This window comes from Myxine glutinosa, chromosome 7 (genome assembly GCF_964187855.1).
Source record: "Myxine glutinosa chromosome 7, kmMyxGlut1.1, whole genome shotgun sequence".
Taxonomy (NCBI): Eukaryota; Metazoa; Chordata; class Myxini; order Myxiniformes; family Myxinidae; genus Myxine; species Myxine glutinosa.
Window position 1 is genome coordinate 147626526 of NC_136267.1, and position 16835 is coordinate 147643360.

A 16835-nucleotide genomic window follows, 5' to 3' on the forward strand; every position below is an offset into this window, starting at 1 on the left:
GGTGTCCTTCACAAAGAGGAGGCAAACTTTCGCTGGCACCCTCGGCACATATCAAATTCGTGCCCGAGCTTCCTGAGCCGGAGTGGCGACGTGACCAGCATTGTGGGCAAGTATCTGATCTGACGAGGCTATGGAACATGAATATGATGATGATCATGATCATCATGATGATGATGATTATGATGATGATGATGATCATGATGATGATAATTATCGAGTTGATGTGAAATAATCATTTAAACATGGCTTTGTTATTAGTTTTATTTCAGAAGCACTGTTGTGAAGCTCTGTTTGTGCCTTTGTTTTCAGTTCAGGATGTGGGAGGTTATTTCCAAAATTGGAGAAGGAAGGACTGGATTTGTTTACAAAGCAAAGAATGTCAACTCGGCAGAAAAGGTACGAGCTTGTGGTATACTTCCTCTGGCTTCATTTCACTTTTTGGGAGAAGGAACAGCACACGGGAGAGCGAGATAGAACACAGAACAGAACATGGTAGAAAACACAGATGGCAGTGTGGAGGGACATGACAGAGAGACACATGGAAGAAGGAAGGATGGGAGCGAAGGGACCAGGAAATTCTTCTGCATCTGAATGTGGCTTCTCTCTTTCTGATGAGATGAACGATGCTTTTTCTTTTGCACCTCAATGTTTTGTCCTTCTTCCAATTTGTACCACTCGACTATATTCACTTGTGGTGTGTTGATGTAATCGTTTCCCTATTTACCTTTTTATTCCCGTCTGTGTGAAATTGTTCCTTTCTCTCATTTAGCTCTTCAGTATAAACAGAAATAATAATTGTACATCACGACACACCAACATCATTTGTTCTACTCATTTCTCTGCATTGTACCTGAGATGTTATAATACGATCTCTTGTCCCCTCTTTCAGGTTGCTTTGAAGAAGGCAAGATCTTTGAAATATTCAATGGTTGTAAGTTTATATTTATGTGGAGATAGTGGTGTTTTAATTGCTGAAGTAAGAACACAGTTTAACCCCTGAACTCTCCTGGTAGAACTTTTGTCTGTGATACATCTTTGTCTCTTGGCCCCTGAGGCTGTGCGTCTCTGTGTGTGTGAGTTTCAATCTTGTGGTTATTGTGATGGTGTGACTTAACCTTTATCCGGCTTAGAGAAGGAATTTGTATGATTTTTCTCTTTCTCTTTTCTCCTTTTTGTAATTTTTTAAATTTTGTTGCAGCTCTCGCGTGAAGCTTCGATAATGAAGGTGCTAAATCACCCAAACATCAGTAAGTGTGGATTTTACTCAAACTTAATGAAGTTTGAGTGTCATTTTATTAATAGTATCATGATATAAATGTTTAGAATGGAACACACCGCTTTCTGTCAACTTCATTGACTTCAAGAAGGAATTCGATCGTGTTCATAGAGCAAGTCTGTGGAAGATGCTGAGATCTTATGGAATTCCACAGAAGATGATCACTCCAATCAGCAAGTTCTCTGAACACTTCTATGAACTTCATGTGCAAAATATTTATTTGTATATAAATAGCCTCACAGCTGTAATTGCTGTCAAAGGTGTTTCCACCAAGTATTAGCTCAGGGGGATGGACACTTATCCACACCTCAAGAGGGTGGTAGATGGGATGCTAGTTTAACCTCCCTCCGTGGGACCGCGCAATCATTGAACCACCCTGCCTGTGAAACACCGGGATCATAGTTTATAGCTAGGCCGAGTTGCCAACCCAGGTGAGACGGCCACGAGGCGAGTCTGCGTACATCGAGAGCTCCAGGCCATCGTGTCAGCCCGCTTTTGGATTGCTTGTTCTTAAGTAGAAATATCGCTCGCACTCTATCATATCCTGTGTCGGAGTGGCGACCTATCCAGGATAATTCCTCCCACCACCTTCAGTGTTTTAGTCGAGTCCACCTGGTCTGATTCCGAATCTGAGTCCGAGTCTAAGCATTCCGAGTCCAAGTCATGTTCTTTTTTTCTTGTGCTTTGGACCTACATATGGTTACTGAGGACTCGGATGACAAATTTGGTAACGAGAAGCTCTCTGTTTCGATTTTCCAACCTCCGAAGCGGAACATGCACACTCGTGCAGGTAAAGTTGTTGTGCTGTGTATTTCTTGGCACAAATGTCCCAGCTGAGGTATTTCATTTATTTTGCATCCTGCAAGTGCATGTGACCACTCGTGCTTCTCTGCAACATCCCCTGCACACTGTGGTGACATTAAAAATAGATTTTGATGCCAGGAAATTTCTGAGGCCGAAAACGGATGATTCTTCTATATCATCTGAAGAAAATTGAAAATTACTTGCAATAAAATGATGATCATCAAAATTCTTGTCTCAGAGAGACTTGAATAGCTATTTTTAGAGAATAAATATACATATTGAGATTGAAATGCAATTCTATTCACTTCAAAGGCCTCTAAAATTTACCTCAAACACCAAGAAGCACACTTGAGCGATTGAGTCTGGGTGCAGATCCTTGTACTTCACCGATAGCAGAGTAATGGATGAAAGAGGACGACTGTTGAAGGAATATTGAGCGAGAGCAGGGGGAAGAGGACACAGACGCTGAACAAGCTGAATAAGGATGGTTTTTTTAATGAGGATGGGAATCGTTGTTTTGTATGCAGCCTGTGGCTGTTGGTTGCATCATCTTCCAGAAGTGAGGCTGTGTTGCTTATGCAGTGCCCCTGTTACCAGTAGGCCGGTAGTCATTTCGCAACAACAGAAGGATAACATGGTGAGTCAACTCTCTTGGTGGTATTTCAGCGGCATACTGTTGGTTCAATTTCAACAACAGAAGATCTTCAGCCAATCACCTTCACGGTGAAGCCAACACCAGCCTTCATGAGGTCTGGTGATGGTGATTGACCATGTGTGAAATGAACAACGAACTGCTGAGCGCAAGATGTAAAAGTAACAAAACAAGCACTCAAATTGTGTGGTGATGTGCCCACGATACAAACAAAAGTGGTCAACAACCGAAAAGAAGAAAAGAAGCTGGATACCGGATCCTCTTATCAGTTCTTTGCTTTTCACTTTCATTTGCTTTTGTGTGATTAGATTAGCTTTGCTTTTGTGATGAGACTCCAACACACTGTAAATCAAATGTTCTCTGTCAACCGAATCATGTGTGTTTGCCAAATGTCATCTTATCGGAATAATTCTAATCAGTTGTTTGCCTGAACCTAAATCTGCTCCATACGAATTGTGATCCGTACACATATTACCCAGATACCGCCCCCCCCCCCCCCCCCCAACCTGCTTTTACAACCCTGTTTGGCCCATTTGTATCCTGGTCTCAACACTTCCTGCACTCACCTGTGCTTATTTAATCGCTTAATCATGTCGTTTAAAGGTGTTTGACTTTGGATGAGTTTCTTATGCCATATTAACTTGTGCTCCAACATCTTGTTTCCTTTCAGTGAAGTTGATCGACACCCCAACAAAAGATCGACAAAATGAATGCATGGTCCTCGTTATGGAGTATGTGGAAGCAGGTGAGGTTTTTGACATCATTTTGCTGAAAATAGCTCAAGTCAACTTTTACTTTGGCAGCTAAATGATTTAGTCATTAGAAAACATGAATTATGATGTTCTGATTGTTGGACCATCTCATTCAGTTCTGACAAATCTCAGTTTCACCCTGTCACTCCGGCACAATTGTCAAAAACAACCAACTGATCTATTTTCCTGGTCAGACACAGGAAGTGGTTCGTTTTCTTGACTTTATAGGCTTCACCATCAGCCATGACGTGGATCACATATCAAAGCTTTCTTCCAAACGGCTGCAGTTTCCATCATTCCAAATAATTCCTTAAACTCATGGCCCACAAGGTGTCTGTGTTGGTCAATGGAGACCTCGTGAGACCTTTATATTCCACAGGATCCAGGAAACCTGTTTGTGATTGTGCAACCTCTCATTTAGGTGAAGAGATGGCAGCATCACAAACTGATTTGGTTTCTGTTAAATAAGAAGCTCTCAACATGATTGTCATGTCATGTGATGAGGCTGAAACACATTGCCAGTTCCTCACATGACAGATGGAGCGGCTCATCTCATTTATGCGGCCTGTCAAAAGACAGAGTCTTGGAAGATACTGATAAGTCTCCCACTCCTTCACGACACAAGTTCCTCCAGTAATCCCCTCCTGGTTATACTCAAAGTGCACACTTTCCACACACACACATTTTGGTTCCTCTTTTCTCCCATTTGTGTAACTGCCCTCTGGAAACTATTCAATCACATTCTCCCCTCCAAGACTTCTTGCAGGTGGTACACCACCTCTCTCTCCCTCTCCCTCTCTCTCCCTCTCTCTCCCTCTTTCTCCCTCTTTCTCCTCTCCCTTTGTCTTCTATCGCCCTCCATCGCCCTCCATCATCCTCTTTCTCCCTCTCTCTTTCTCCCTCTTTCTCCCTGTCTCCCTCTTTCTCCCTCTTTCTCCCTCTCTCTCCCTCCCTCTCTCTCCCTCTCCCTCTCTCCCTCTCTTCCCTCTCTCTCCCTCTTTCTCCCTCTTTCTTCCTCTTTCTCCCTCTTTCTCCCTCTTTCTCCCTCTTTCTCCCTCTTTCTCCCTCACACCCCTCTTTCTCCCTCTTTCTCCCTCACACCCCTCTTTCTCCCTCACACTACTCTTTCTTCCTCACACCCCTCTTTCTCCCTCTTTCTCCCTCACACCCCTCTTTCTCCCTCACACCCCTCTTTCTCCCTCACACCCCTCTTCCTGTTCATTCATTCCCCTACTTGTATCCAGCTGTGGCCCTCCATCACCTTGCTCTTCAATGACCTTTGAGTTTGCAAGCAAATTTTTATCTTTATCATTTTGTGTTTATTTTATCAATGAAACATTTAGATCTTCAAAAACAAAAGAACTTCCCCTCTTTTTTTTTCTCAGAAATGCAAAATTCGTCACTGCAGACCTGCATAAAACCACAAACTGGTCGAACAAGTGGAACATGTCTTTCAATCCTGGCATATCTCACACTCTCCCTTTGTCTCTCCAAAAAGACTGTCTGGACAATCCTCCCATCTACTTGCTCAACAATCCTCTCAAATAAGTTCTGTCACTCAAGCTTTTGGGTCTTGCTATCTGCCAAGATCTTTCCTGGCAAAACCACATTTCCAAGCTGGTCTCGAAAGCCAGTCACCGTTTGGGCATCCTCCGTCGTGAGAGGTTCTTTTTGGGCACCTCTGAGCTCCTCATCATGTACAAAGCTTTCATCCGCAGCTCGATGGGATACTGCTCTCCCCTCTGGCCTGTGCTCCTCCTGTGTGCCTGTGCTCCTCCTGTGTGCCTGTGCTCCTGCTTCACACCTAGCTCGGCTTCACGCTGTTGAATCCAAAGGTTTCAGAATCATTGGTATCTCCAGTGATGAAGCTGATTCTGAGGGCCTATCACTCGGTCACCGCATGCCGGTTGGTGGTCTTTCTGTCTTCTATCGACTCTTCTCCGGCCTAGCTCCCCCAGCTCTGTCTGTGCTCTGCTCCCCAAATATTCCTGCAGGAGGCACAAGATGTGCCAGCAACCCTCTCCTGGTGAAACTACCAAAATCAAGACACTCTACTCACATTCACTCTTTCATTCCTCTTTTCTCTCACCTCTGGAACAAACACCCATACTCTATTCAATCCCACTTATCCCTCCAGGTCTTCAAAACAGCTGTTCACCACCATCTCTTATCTTACCCCATCCAAAACCTTGATCTTTTCTACCCCCGATAAAACACTCCAAATCGGACTCTTTGATTCTCTAACTTATTTCCTGTAATTCCTCGTAGTTTTCAATAGCGTTATACAGTGTACCACCCCCTCCCCCAACCCACTCCCTACTCCCCCAGTCCTCTCTCCATTCCACAGATCTACCGCCGTCCCTGTTCTCTTCTTTTTTTTTTTTTTGCTTGTGTGCTTCCCTCTCTCCCCCTCTTGTCTCCCGCTCCCTCCATTGTATGTTTTATGTGTCTGTGCATGTTTTCATCTTTCATTTGTTGGCTCTACATGAGCCTCAATTCTGTACACACATTTTTTTAAATCTCATTACCTTGCCCTTGTTTGTTTCTGTCTGCTGTGTACAGGTTCACTTGCTTCCCAAATTCATTTTCTGAGGAAATTTACAGAAAGAGCATTGTGGTTTCCCATGAAACAGGTGAGCAGAAGTTAGTTACCATTTGGAGCAGAGGTTGGAGCAGAAGTTGGTAAAATACCCATTCCATTCCTCATTCCACCCTCATTGTGATGTTTGTGTCGTGGTTTGAAATATGACAGAAATAATTGATCTCAAAATTGTAAAATCTCAACAACCACAATCTGTGTCCATGTTTGAATATTTCATCTCCTCCTCCCTCCAGATGGCTGATGCTTTTGAGTACTTGCACGCCCAGAACATTGTGCACCGGGATATAAAGGTAACTAACTGCACCAGTGCAGACCATGATACGTTCTGCCTGACACTGCAATGAAAACCATTTTTGGTGCAGCGAAGGAAGGAATGAACAAAATTCATATTGTAGGATGAAACCCACAATGGACGGAAAGAGGGTGGGATCTGTCACATATGGATCCTTTTTGTGTTCATTATATTATGATTTAAACTTCAAATATAAATAGAAAATAAGAAATCAAAATTAAATACCCATTCCAGCTCGGTTGTGGTCTGTGAAAACGACAGCTAAGTTGGAATTTGTGTGTAATTTTGATATCTATTCATGGTGGTCCCAGAATCCACTTACACACACTATGTTATGGTCTCTTGTCCATAAATGCTGTTCCACCTTAACCTTCTCCACCTTATTCAGATTATTACCTCATAAGAGGTCTAACACTCCGCTCCTCATGGGATTATCGACAAACTGCATGAAAAAGCAATCCTGGAGAAGATCATGAGGGAAATTCTGCCCTTTCCCTGTTTCTGAACCCAGTCTATCCCTGGCAAATTAATATCACACACAATCAGCACTCTTCCTTCACCACAATACTGTTATGAATTTTGTGGGAGGCATATATATTGATTTAGATTCCTGTCATTCAGCTCAACAAAGTCTCACTTCCTCACTTCAGCTGCCTCCATATTATGTAAACTCCTGACTGAAATTGACAGAGGATGTATTTTTTTAACTTTTCTCTTTCTGGAATTTTTTTTCCTTCCCTTCTCATTTACATTTACATCTTTCCTTCAATGTAATTTGTCACTAAAGGTTAAATGTTTTTTTTAACATATTGATTTCTGTTTATTCTCCAGCTCCAAAACGTGCTTTTCAGCTCTCAGTGGAGCGTCAAGGTCATCGAATTCAACATGGCCACACCTTTCATACCTGGTCAAAAATTTTACGATAACTTGGGCACACCTGGCTATATGGCACCAGAAATCACAGAGCATGGCTACGAAGGTCCCCCAGTCGATGTGTGGGCACTTGGCATCCTGTTCACGAAATTATTTGATGGACTTCAATTTGATGGACATAATGTTATTGAAGTGAGTATTGTTACCTCCGCCAGCAAAGGTGGATAGAGGTTATGTTTTCGCCCCTGTCTGTCTGTTTGTTTGTGAACAAAATATCTCAAAAAGAAGTTGTGTTCGGATTCAGACGAAATTTGGCAGAGAGGTAGCGTATGTGACAAGGACGAAATGATTAGATTTTGGTGAAGATCCGGATTCGGATCCGGCCAGTATAATTTTTTATTCGGATCCGGCCTCAGCCGTTCCGAGCTCCTGCTGTTTTGAAACCAACGCCTCAGCACACGACGTATCCAACGCAATCGTCCTCGACCCACAAATCACTCCAACCACGAGCGTAAGCGACCTCCGTGGCCCACTCAGCAGGAGAGAAGCAAGAATGCGACCGCTCACTATTTCGCACCAAGAAGACGACAAGATGGCCAGTCTCTCTCTCAAGGTTTGTTGCGCGTCACCCTCCACCAGACGCATGCCCCGTCATGAAGCTTGGGGCTTTGCCTCTCACCTACAGGCCATCGAGGGGGCAGAGCCCAGTCTTTCGGGAATGTTCGCATGACGTTCCCTTGCCGATCGGCGAATGTGCTAGGTTTGTCGGACCTGGTAGCGTTGTGAGTGAATAGATCCATTTACCGTGCTTGTTGCAGTTTGCTTGTCAAGTGCCTTTTTTGATTCAATAACAACAAAGGGAAAAATCACAGGGCAATTACACACTGGGGTTTATCCTTATGGACCCTATCTAGCTGGCACTGCTCCACCTATAGAGAGACATATACGATGTACCCCATACATTCGGCCTACTTCGAAACAGAGGTGGTTCAACACGACATTCGGAGCACGCTAGCTGACACAATTTATACGTCAAATAAGGTATGTCATGTCTGCACCCACACACGTAACACAGCCCCTCGTTACCCCCCCCCCCCCCCCCCCAGAATTGTAGCACCTGTGAGGTTCAATGCAGGCGTTACCTTTCCAGCCTTAACATTTACGGACTCACACTTAATTAGCCTATGAAATAAATTAGGAGGGGCTGTGCGAAACGAGCCGCAGCTGACTTTCCTGTTCTCCTTCCCGCTCTACACCCTTTGGCAACCATTCAAATATTTTCGCTGTTCAGTCCTCGCTCCTAACTCTTGGGTGGGAAGACAAATGTCACCACACAAAACCACTCTTTCTTAATCACAAACCTTAATCAAAAACCATGAACATTTGGACAACCCCTGTATCTCTCCAAAGACCACGTTCCATGGTGGATGCCACAATGTCCAACTTTACCTGCGGAGCCATCCCAATGTACGCAAATTTCCGTGGGCCCTGGCCTGGTAGTGCAGGTGAGTGACATGATGCAGTGGATCTTCCCCCATTCACTCACATAAACCCACGATAATATCAATCATACACATTTCAATAATCACAACACTTCTTCCAACCCCCTGCAAGACCATGGCTTCCGTGTCATTACCCACAAGTGTGAACCTCAATTACGTAGCGGGGAGGTACCGTACACGCAAGATGGTGGGGGCACTTCAGGCTTTGGTTCCCGCAGTCCAAAAGGTGTACATTTTGGCTGACTTTTTCACACACCCCCCTCCTCCCCCCTTTCAACTCTCGGCCCCTGACAGGCAAACAGCTCCTTATCTGTCATCCTGCCAGGGAGGGTATCCGCACCAGGTTCCCTTGGCCTTAGGCTCTCATAGCCTCTGGGTCGCCAGGGGTCTCAATACCCGCTGGTAGCCCAATCAGACCCCCCTCCGACGGGCTTCCGATTTCCGACACCACCGGCTGCCAGGGACAAATTACCTCGGGGGGTAGGGGTAGGGAGCTTGATCCATTCCTATGGACACTCACACCTTCCCCACCCACAAAATCCAAAATGACATTCATTCCCCCTGCTGCCATTCAATTCTCAACACGGTCATGCAATAAAGATGTTGGTATTTGTTGGTGTACTGCCATGGCCTGCTTACATGTTGTATTTCCCACATTCACTCTTCCAAACACAATTCAATTTCCATTCTCACGACAACACAAAAACACCAAGACGTTTACAAACATACAATCGCCACCCAAAAGACACTTTGTGGCGCTAAAACCGATTCCCTCACCGAACATGTCACTCTCGTCCGTCCCATTCCAAATGACTCATTTTCCAATTTGTGAGCAAGTACAAAACAATTGGGACAGTAAACATCAAAGCCTTACCTTAAGTGCACATAGTCACAGGTTGGTCGGGTCCAAGAGTGCCATCCACCCTGCCGTATTCCCAAATTTACCCATGGGGCTAAACTATTTCCGACAAATTTCCTTTTATCCAACTGTACTGGCAAGCATGTGGGCCCGCCTCCTCCGGTGACCTTTATTACACGACTAAACTTGGCTACGACAGCTCTGCCCATATACCGTGCGAAGGCTATCGGGATAAGTTGAACAGCCGGACCGCCAACATGGCCCACGAGTGTCCACAAGGGCATGACCCACCATCCATCCTTCAGCCCACTGTGAGGACCATGGCTCCACTAGCCCAAGCTGGCCAATGTGGTGAGCACCTGCCGCCAACTTCGCCATTACCAAGGCCTCAGACCTGAGGAGCACTGTCATAGTGCGTGGCATCCCCATCATGTCTTCTGCACCTCCTCGCATCACCCAGGTCGACCAAATGCCCTGCCCCCAGTGCTCAACCACATTTGACCTCGCCAAAGGTATAGTTGACAGTCGTGTTCAACCAAGAAACTCAATTCCAGAATACATGGTCGTGCACCTCGGCCACCCATACCACTATCATTTTTTTCACTCGTCAATCTACACTCGATACCCCATAATGACAAAGAGAAAACAGGATTTTAGAAAGTTTTGCAAATTTATTGAAAAGAAAAAACTGAAATATCACATTGACATAAATTTTCAGACCCTATGACACTTGAAATTTAGCTCAGGTGCCTCCCTTTTCTCTTGATCATCTTTGAGATGTTTCTACCGCTTGATTGGAATCCACCTGTGGTAAATTCAATTGATTGGACATGATTTGGAAGGGCACACACCTGTCTATATAGGGTCTCACAGCTGACAATGCATATCAGAGCAAAAACCAAGCCATGAGGTCAAAGGAACTGCCTGCAGAGCTCAGAGACAGGATTGTGTTGAGGCACAGATCTGGGGAAGCCCACAAAAAAAATTCTGCTGCATTGAAGGTTCCCAAGGGCACAGTGGCCTCCATAATTCTTAAATAGAAGAAGTTTGGAACAACCAGGACTCTTCCTAGAGCTGGCCGCCTGGCCAAACTGAGCAATCGGGGGAGAAGAGCCTTGGTAAGAGAGGTGACCAAGAATCCGATGGTCACTGGCTGAGCTCCAGAGATCCTGTGTGGAGATGGGAGAAACTTCCATATGGACAACCATCACTGAAACACTCCACCGATCTGGGCTTTATGGCAGAGTGGCCAGACGGAAGCCTCTCCTCAGTGAAAGACATATCAAAGCCTGCTTGGAGTTTGCAAAAAAGCACCTAAAGAACTCTCAGACTGTGAGAAACAAGATTATGTGGTCTGGTGAAACCAAGATTGAACTGTTTGGCCTCAATTCTAAGTGTCATGTCTGGAGGAAACCGGGCACCGCTCATCATCTGCCCAATACTATCCCAACGGTGAAGCATGGTGATGGCAGCATCATGCTGTGGGGGTGTTTTTCAGCAGCAGGGACTGGGGGACTTGTCAGGGTGGAGATAACAATTAACAGAGCAAAGTACAGCGATATCCTTAACGAAAACCTGAAACAGAGCGCTCAGGACCTCGGACTGGGCCAAAGGTTCACATTCCAACAGGACAATGACCCGAAGCACACAGCCATGACAACGCAGGAGTGGCTTAGGGACAACTCTGTGGAGGTCCTTCAGTGGCCCAGTCAGAGCCATGACTTGAACCCAATCGAACATCTCTGGAGAGCCATGAAAATCGCTGTCCACCGACGGTCCCCATCCAACCTGGCAGAGCTTGAGAGGATTTGCAGAGAAGAATGGCAGAAAATTCCCAAATCCAGGTGTGCAAAGCCTGTCGCGTCATGCCCAAGAAGACTCGAGGCTATAATCGCTGCCAAAGGTGCTTCAACTAAGTACTGAGTTAAGGTTCTGAATACTTATGTCAATGTTATATTTCAGTTTTTTCTTTTTAATAAATTTGCAAAACTTTCTAAAATCCTGTTTTCTCTTTGTCATTATGGGGTATTGAGTGTCGATTGATGAGGGAAAAATGAATTTGAAGGATTTCAGCATAAGCCTGCAACATAACAAAATGTGAAAAAAGTGAAGGGGTCTGAATACTTTCTGATTTGAGCTGGGTTTTGAAGCTGGGTTTTCTGGGTTTTGAGCCTATCTGGTAATTTCAAGAATAGATTTAATTATGCATTGCATTCTATAACTCACAGAGGTCGACTTGTTTGCACACCTGGTGGAACCTCCCTCGAAGCGTTTTCATTGTGTAACATCTCTGAGGATGCTTTACCGTAAGTTGCAAACTGTATCAATTTATTGAAGCGTTTGCATTCTTTCACTCATGGAGGATGACTTGTTCACACATCTGGGGGGATATCCCGTGAAGCTCGCTTATAGTGCGGCTAAAATTTGTGGCCGCGAAAGCCACAAAAACGCAAAGTACACAGCAGTGAATATACAGTACTGTACTTACTGCACATTATAAGCAGGTCATGCTCTCGGCTCGTAGAATAATTATTTTGCATTTGTCTAGCTGCTGTGTGCATGGCTGGTAAAAGATGGGTTTTATAAATGTGTCAAGCTCACTGCTTGTGAATTTTCTTTTTTTGCGCCCCTGAAAAACCGCGAATTCGTGGAACACGGTCGCGAATAGGGAGGGAAAAACCGCGATTTCACAGAACACAGACATGAAAAGAAAAAAAACCATGTATTTGCATTTTTCCACGAATAGAGAAACGGTGAATATGTGGATTTTATCAACCGTGAATATGTGGATTCTGCGAATAACGGAACCGCAAATAGCAGTTATACACGTTGTTATTCCGAGTCCGAGTTGTTATTTAGTTGTTCGTCCGAGTTGTTGTTAATATTTAATATCCAATTATTGAGTTGACAGGGTTTCTTTTTCAGCGAAGAAAAAAACTTTTGTGTTGTGCACCATAACTTATTTGATAAATGAAAATGTATTTTATTAGTTTTGAGTCAAACCTTGGTTATTGCATCAATGAGTGCTTGTTTGGAATGTGCTTATTATGCAAATGTTAGTATTCGATTGCGACGATTGTTTGGGATTCGGTCAAAATACATTTGTTTTACTTCTTTGCAGATGTCATATGGCAAAACTGACTTCAATGTGGAAAACAGTCCACCAACCTTTGCAAGGGAAACATTGGTTTCTCTTCTGGCTGCGATGCTTCGGGAGGATCCAATGGAGAGGCTCACTATGACGGTGAGTTATTAATGCAGTTTTATTTGCATGAACAAGAATGTTCACACATGCTGGGGTAACTGACCTCCTGTTATTGTGGATCAAAATGCAATTGCTCACCCGTGGAAGTGTTTCCTGATTGTGTTCATATTTGATTCCAACACATCCATTGTTTTGCAGGAGGTTGTGAACCACATATGGTTCAAGGAAAATGACCCGATTAATATTTGCAGGTAACCGGCACTCCTTTTGTTCTGTTTTTACATCTTCCATTGTTATTGTTTCTCTGCAACATGGAGTATCATGGAAGAGCATGGTGATAGAGAGCGTGAACTGATAATAGGGCAGCAGGGCAAGTCTTGAACAAAATAAACATGAACTTCCATCCAGGTCATGGATCACCACACTCTTAATGGCTTGAATTGTGCCATGTATCCTTCAAGTTTATCAAAGCCAAGTGTTCGGACCAGATCCGTTGTCTCTTCATGTTTGTAGCTCTGCCACCATCGGTGGGCACAGGTTATGGAATTACACTCCTGTCTGTCTATTTGTTTGTTTGTCTGTGAACAGGATATCTCAAAGATGGATGGATTCGGAGAAATTTGGTGGAGGTTTGAGTGTGTGACAAGGATGAAATTTTGGTGAAGATTCGGATCTGAGATTTTAAAAAGCGATTCCCACCATTGAGTGATAAGCTCATGCTAAATCAGATATATTGCAGAATTGATTCAAATTTGCTGAATATCCCAATACCAATACGATAATTTTTTAAGTTTCAGTGATTTTTCACCATTGAGTGATGCCAAAAACGATTTTTAGCATGATATTGTGGACGAGTTATCGCAAAACCAGGTGCATGATTTGCATAGGTGTCAAAAACAAGCCAATTCGATTTTGGTTCACGTCCGGAATCGGATCCGGCCTATTGTTGGGATACAAAACATAAACTGCTGAACCTTGCATAGGTATTGGCTCCACCGAATGCCCTTTCTATTCTACTTATCTATTCTTCGCCAGTCTGTTTGTCTGTCCGTTCAGGAAGGGGCTTCAAAATCAAGTCACCACTGTTTTTAAGTGGTGAAGCCACTTCAATATAGATGGCTATGTTCTTAAGCCTAAATAAAGACGAAGAAGCTCTTTTTCATTCTAAAGGTTCCAAAGGCTGGTTCTATCGGTTTATTAAGGGTAATTTTAACGGATTTTGTGCGTTTCTTGGCTTTCCCAATTCCATATTTAAAATGCCAAACTGAACCACTTACTTCCTTTAATATCCATCCACAAACCTAAATTTTCCTTCTTCATTGTTGTCCAACACTGTTTCAGATGCATTTGTGTGTTTTTTTTTTCCCACCATTATTCGTTTCTTCTTTTCCTGAAGAGAATCCCCATTCATATGTTGTACTGTGTCCAACAAGGCTGTACAGACGTAGCGAATTTACCTCTGAACTGTCCAGTCTGCTTTACTTCTCACCCTGACCATGCACTGTCAAGTGAAGAGCTCGTCTTGCCCGTGAGGCCCTGTGTTGGACTATATTTGGCCTTTTTGGTCCGACAATGGGTTGATGCCAGAAATGCCAGCTTCCCCTCACTTCCAACTGTGGAAAGCATATCCTGATCAATGTCCTTCCTGGTGATTCCATCCATTTCATTAAATCAAATGGTGCCTCACAGGTTGTGTGTTTGGTCACAAATGTGTGGTCCCTCAGATGGACCTTGTGCTGGGTATTCTGTCTGGTAGCATTAGTTTGGAGACATTAAACATCTCTCGGTGTCTCATGAAGAGTTGTGAAATCAACGCTGGCACCCTGAGCAAACTACAAATTCCTGACTTTACCCACTACAATCATGTCAAGCCTAGCCAACCAGTTCCTGAAAGACTTGGGCCAATTCTGCATGTTCTCAGCCCTTGACCTCTTACTCGGGGATATTGTATGTGAACACCTGTCTGGCAAACAGGAAGAAGAAGACTAATTTGTGAAATTGATGTCTAATTTGCACAATGCACACATGTCTGAACACGTGATATTCTGTACGTTGATCTTTTTCTGTCACAATATCTGTTTGATGTTCATTTTGCCTCTTCTTTCCAGGATCTTCTCTCCTTCATGGTGAAGATGACAAGGTTGCTGTGTCAGCCCCAAATTTCAGGGATCTTCTCTCCTTCATGGTGAAGATGACAAGGTTGCTGTCAGCCCCAAATTTCAGGGATCTTCTCTCCTTCATGGTGAAAATGACAAGGTTGCTGTCAGCCCCAAATTTCAGGGATCTTCTCTCCTTCATGGTGAAAATGACAAGGTTGCTGTCAGCCCCAAATTTCAGGGATCTTCTCTCCTTCATGGTGAAAATGACAAGGTTGCTGTCAGCCCCAAATTTCAGGGATCTTCTCTCCTTCATGGTGAAAATGACAAGGTTGCTGTCAGCCCCAAATTTCAGGGATCTTCTCTCCTTCATGGTGAAAATGACAAGGTTGCTGTCAGCCCCAAATTTCAGGGATCTTCTCTCTGTCATGGTCAGAATCAACTTTATTGTCAAGTACATTGAATGTACAAGGAATTTCACTTGGTGAATGTGCTGTCCGCTTACAGTCTGAGTGGGGGAGAGAAACAGGTGGGAGAGAGGGATGAGTGGGATAGAGAGAGGTGGGAGAGAGAGAGAGAGGGAGGTGGTAGGCAGGTGGGAGAGAGAGAGGTGGGAGAGAGAGGTGAGTGGGGAAAAGAGAGATGAGTGGGGAAAAGAGAGAGATGAGTGGGGAAAAGAGAGAGATGAGTGGGGAAAAGAGAGAGATGAGTGGGGAAAAGAGAGAGATGAGTGGGGAAAAGAGAGAGATGAGTGGGGAAAAGAGAGAGATGAGTGGGGAAAAGAGAGAGATGAGTGGGGAAAAGAGAGAGATGAGTGGGGAAAAGAGAGAGATGAGTGGGGAAAAGAGAGAGATGAGTGGGGAAAAGAGAGAGATGAGTGGGGAAAAGAGAGAGATGAGTGGGGAAAAGAGAGAGATGAGTGGGGAAAAGAGAGAGATGAGTGGGGAAAAGAGAGATGAGTGGGGAAAAGAGAGAGATGAGTGGGGAAAAGAGAGAGATGAGTGGGGAAAAGAGAGAGATGAGTGGGGAAAAGAGAGAGATGAGTGGGGAAAAGAGAGAGATGAGTGGGGAAAAGAGAGAGATGAGTGGGGAAAAGAGAGAGATGAGTGGGGAAAAGAGAGAGATGAGTGGGGAAAAGAGAGAGATGAGTGGGGAAAAGAGAGAGATGAGTGGGGAAAAGAGAGAGATGAGTGGGGAAAAGAGAGAGATGAGTGGGGAAAAGAGAGAGATGGAGTGGGAGAGAGATGAGTGTGGGAGATTAGAGGGTCCAAGGGGTGGAAAGGGTCTGAGGGGTCTGTCTGAATGGTCAAAGATGTCTAAGGGGTGTAAAAAGGAGAGTTAGGGGTCCAAAGAGGTATAAGGGGTGTGGAGGGTTAAAAAGGGTTCTAAGGTGTTGTTTGCTCTTTCACGAGCCTCGATTCAGTATTAAAAAAAAAAAAAAAAAGGTTTCAGAGGTATAAAGGGTATCAGGAGTGTTACGGGTGTAAGAGGTCTAATAGGGTGTGAATGGTCAAAGTGGTGGAAAGGTTCTAAGGGAGTGTGTAGGGTCTAAGGGGCTGATGCCATCAGGTCCAGTTGCAGAATCAGAGTTGAGGGTTGACAGAAACTTTTCCACCTTGTCAGGATGAAAGGACACGGAGTCCAGGAGCAGCTGGGTACGACTGGGTCTGGTGGGTACAGAGAGGGATGGGTTTGGGACACAAGATTTAGAGGCAAACACAGAGTTGAGGCATTCAGATTTTTCACGTGCGGAGTCAGCCGTGTAGCCGTTTGAGGTGAGGGAGGGGATGGAGGGGGAACAAACACCAGAAACAGATTTGACCAGACGCCACCAGGATTTGGAAGAGGGAGACAGATAAGAGAGTTCGGTCTTGAGAACGGAGAGATATTGTTTCCTGGCTCTCCTGAGGGTGGACACACAC

General features: G+C 44.5%; 1 protein-coding gene across 1 annotated transcript in view; it reads left to right on the forward strand.

Moving 5' to 3' along the window:
* LOC137431726 (uncharacterized) overlaps positions 1 to 16046 on the forward strand; it is a 188095-nt gene extending 172049 nt beyond the window's left edge. Inside the window, exons 46-55 of the mRNA XM_078782396.1 lie at positions 310 to 396; positions 890 to 931; positions 1199 to 1247; positions 3403 to 3477; positions 6047 to 6117; positions 6320 to 6376; positions 7210 to 7443; positions 12734 to 12856; positions 13016 to 13068; positions 14926 to 16046. Of these exons, the coding sequence (XP_078638522.1) occupies positions 310 to 396; positions 890 to 931; positions 1199 to 1247; positions 3403 to 3477; positions 6047 to 6117; positions 6320 to 6376; positions 7210 to 7443; positions 12734 to 12856; positions 13016 to 13068; positions 14926 to 14947 (813 nt within the window). The 3' untranslated portion in view covers positions 14948 to 16046. The remainder of the gene's footprint in view (positions 1 to 309; positions 397 to 889; positions 932 to 1198; positions 1248 to 3402; positions 3478 to 6046; positions 6118 to 6319; positions 6377 to 7209; positions 7444 to 12733; positions 12857 to 13015; positions 13069 to 14925) is intronic.
* The last annotated feature ends 789 nt before the right edge of the window (positions 16047 to 16835 follow it).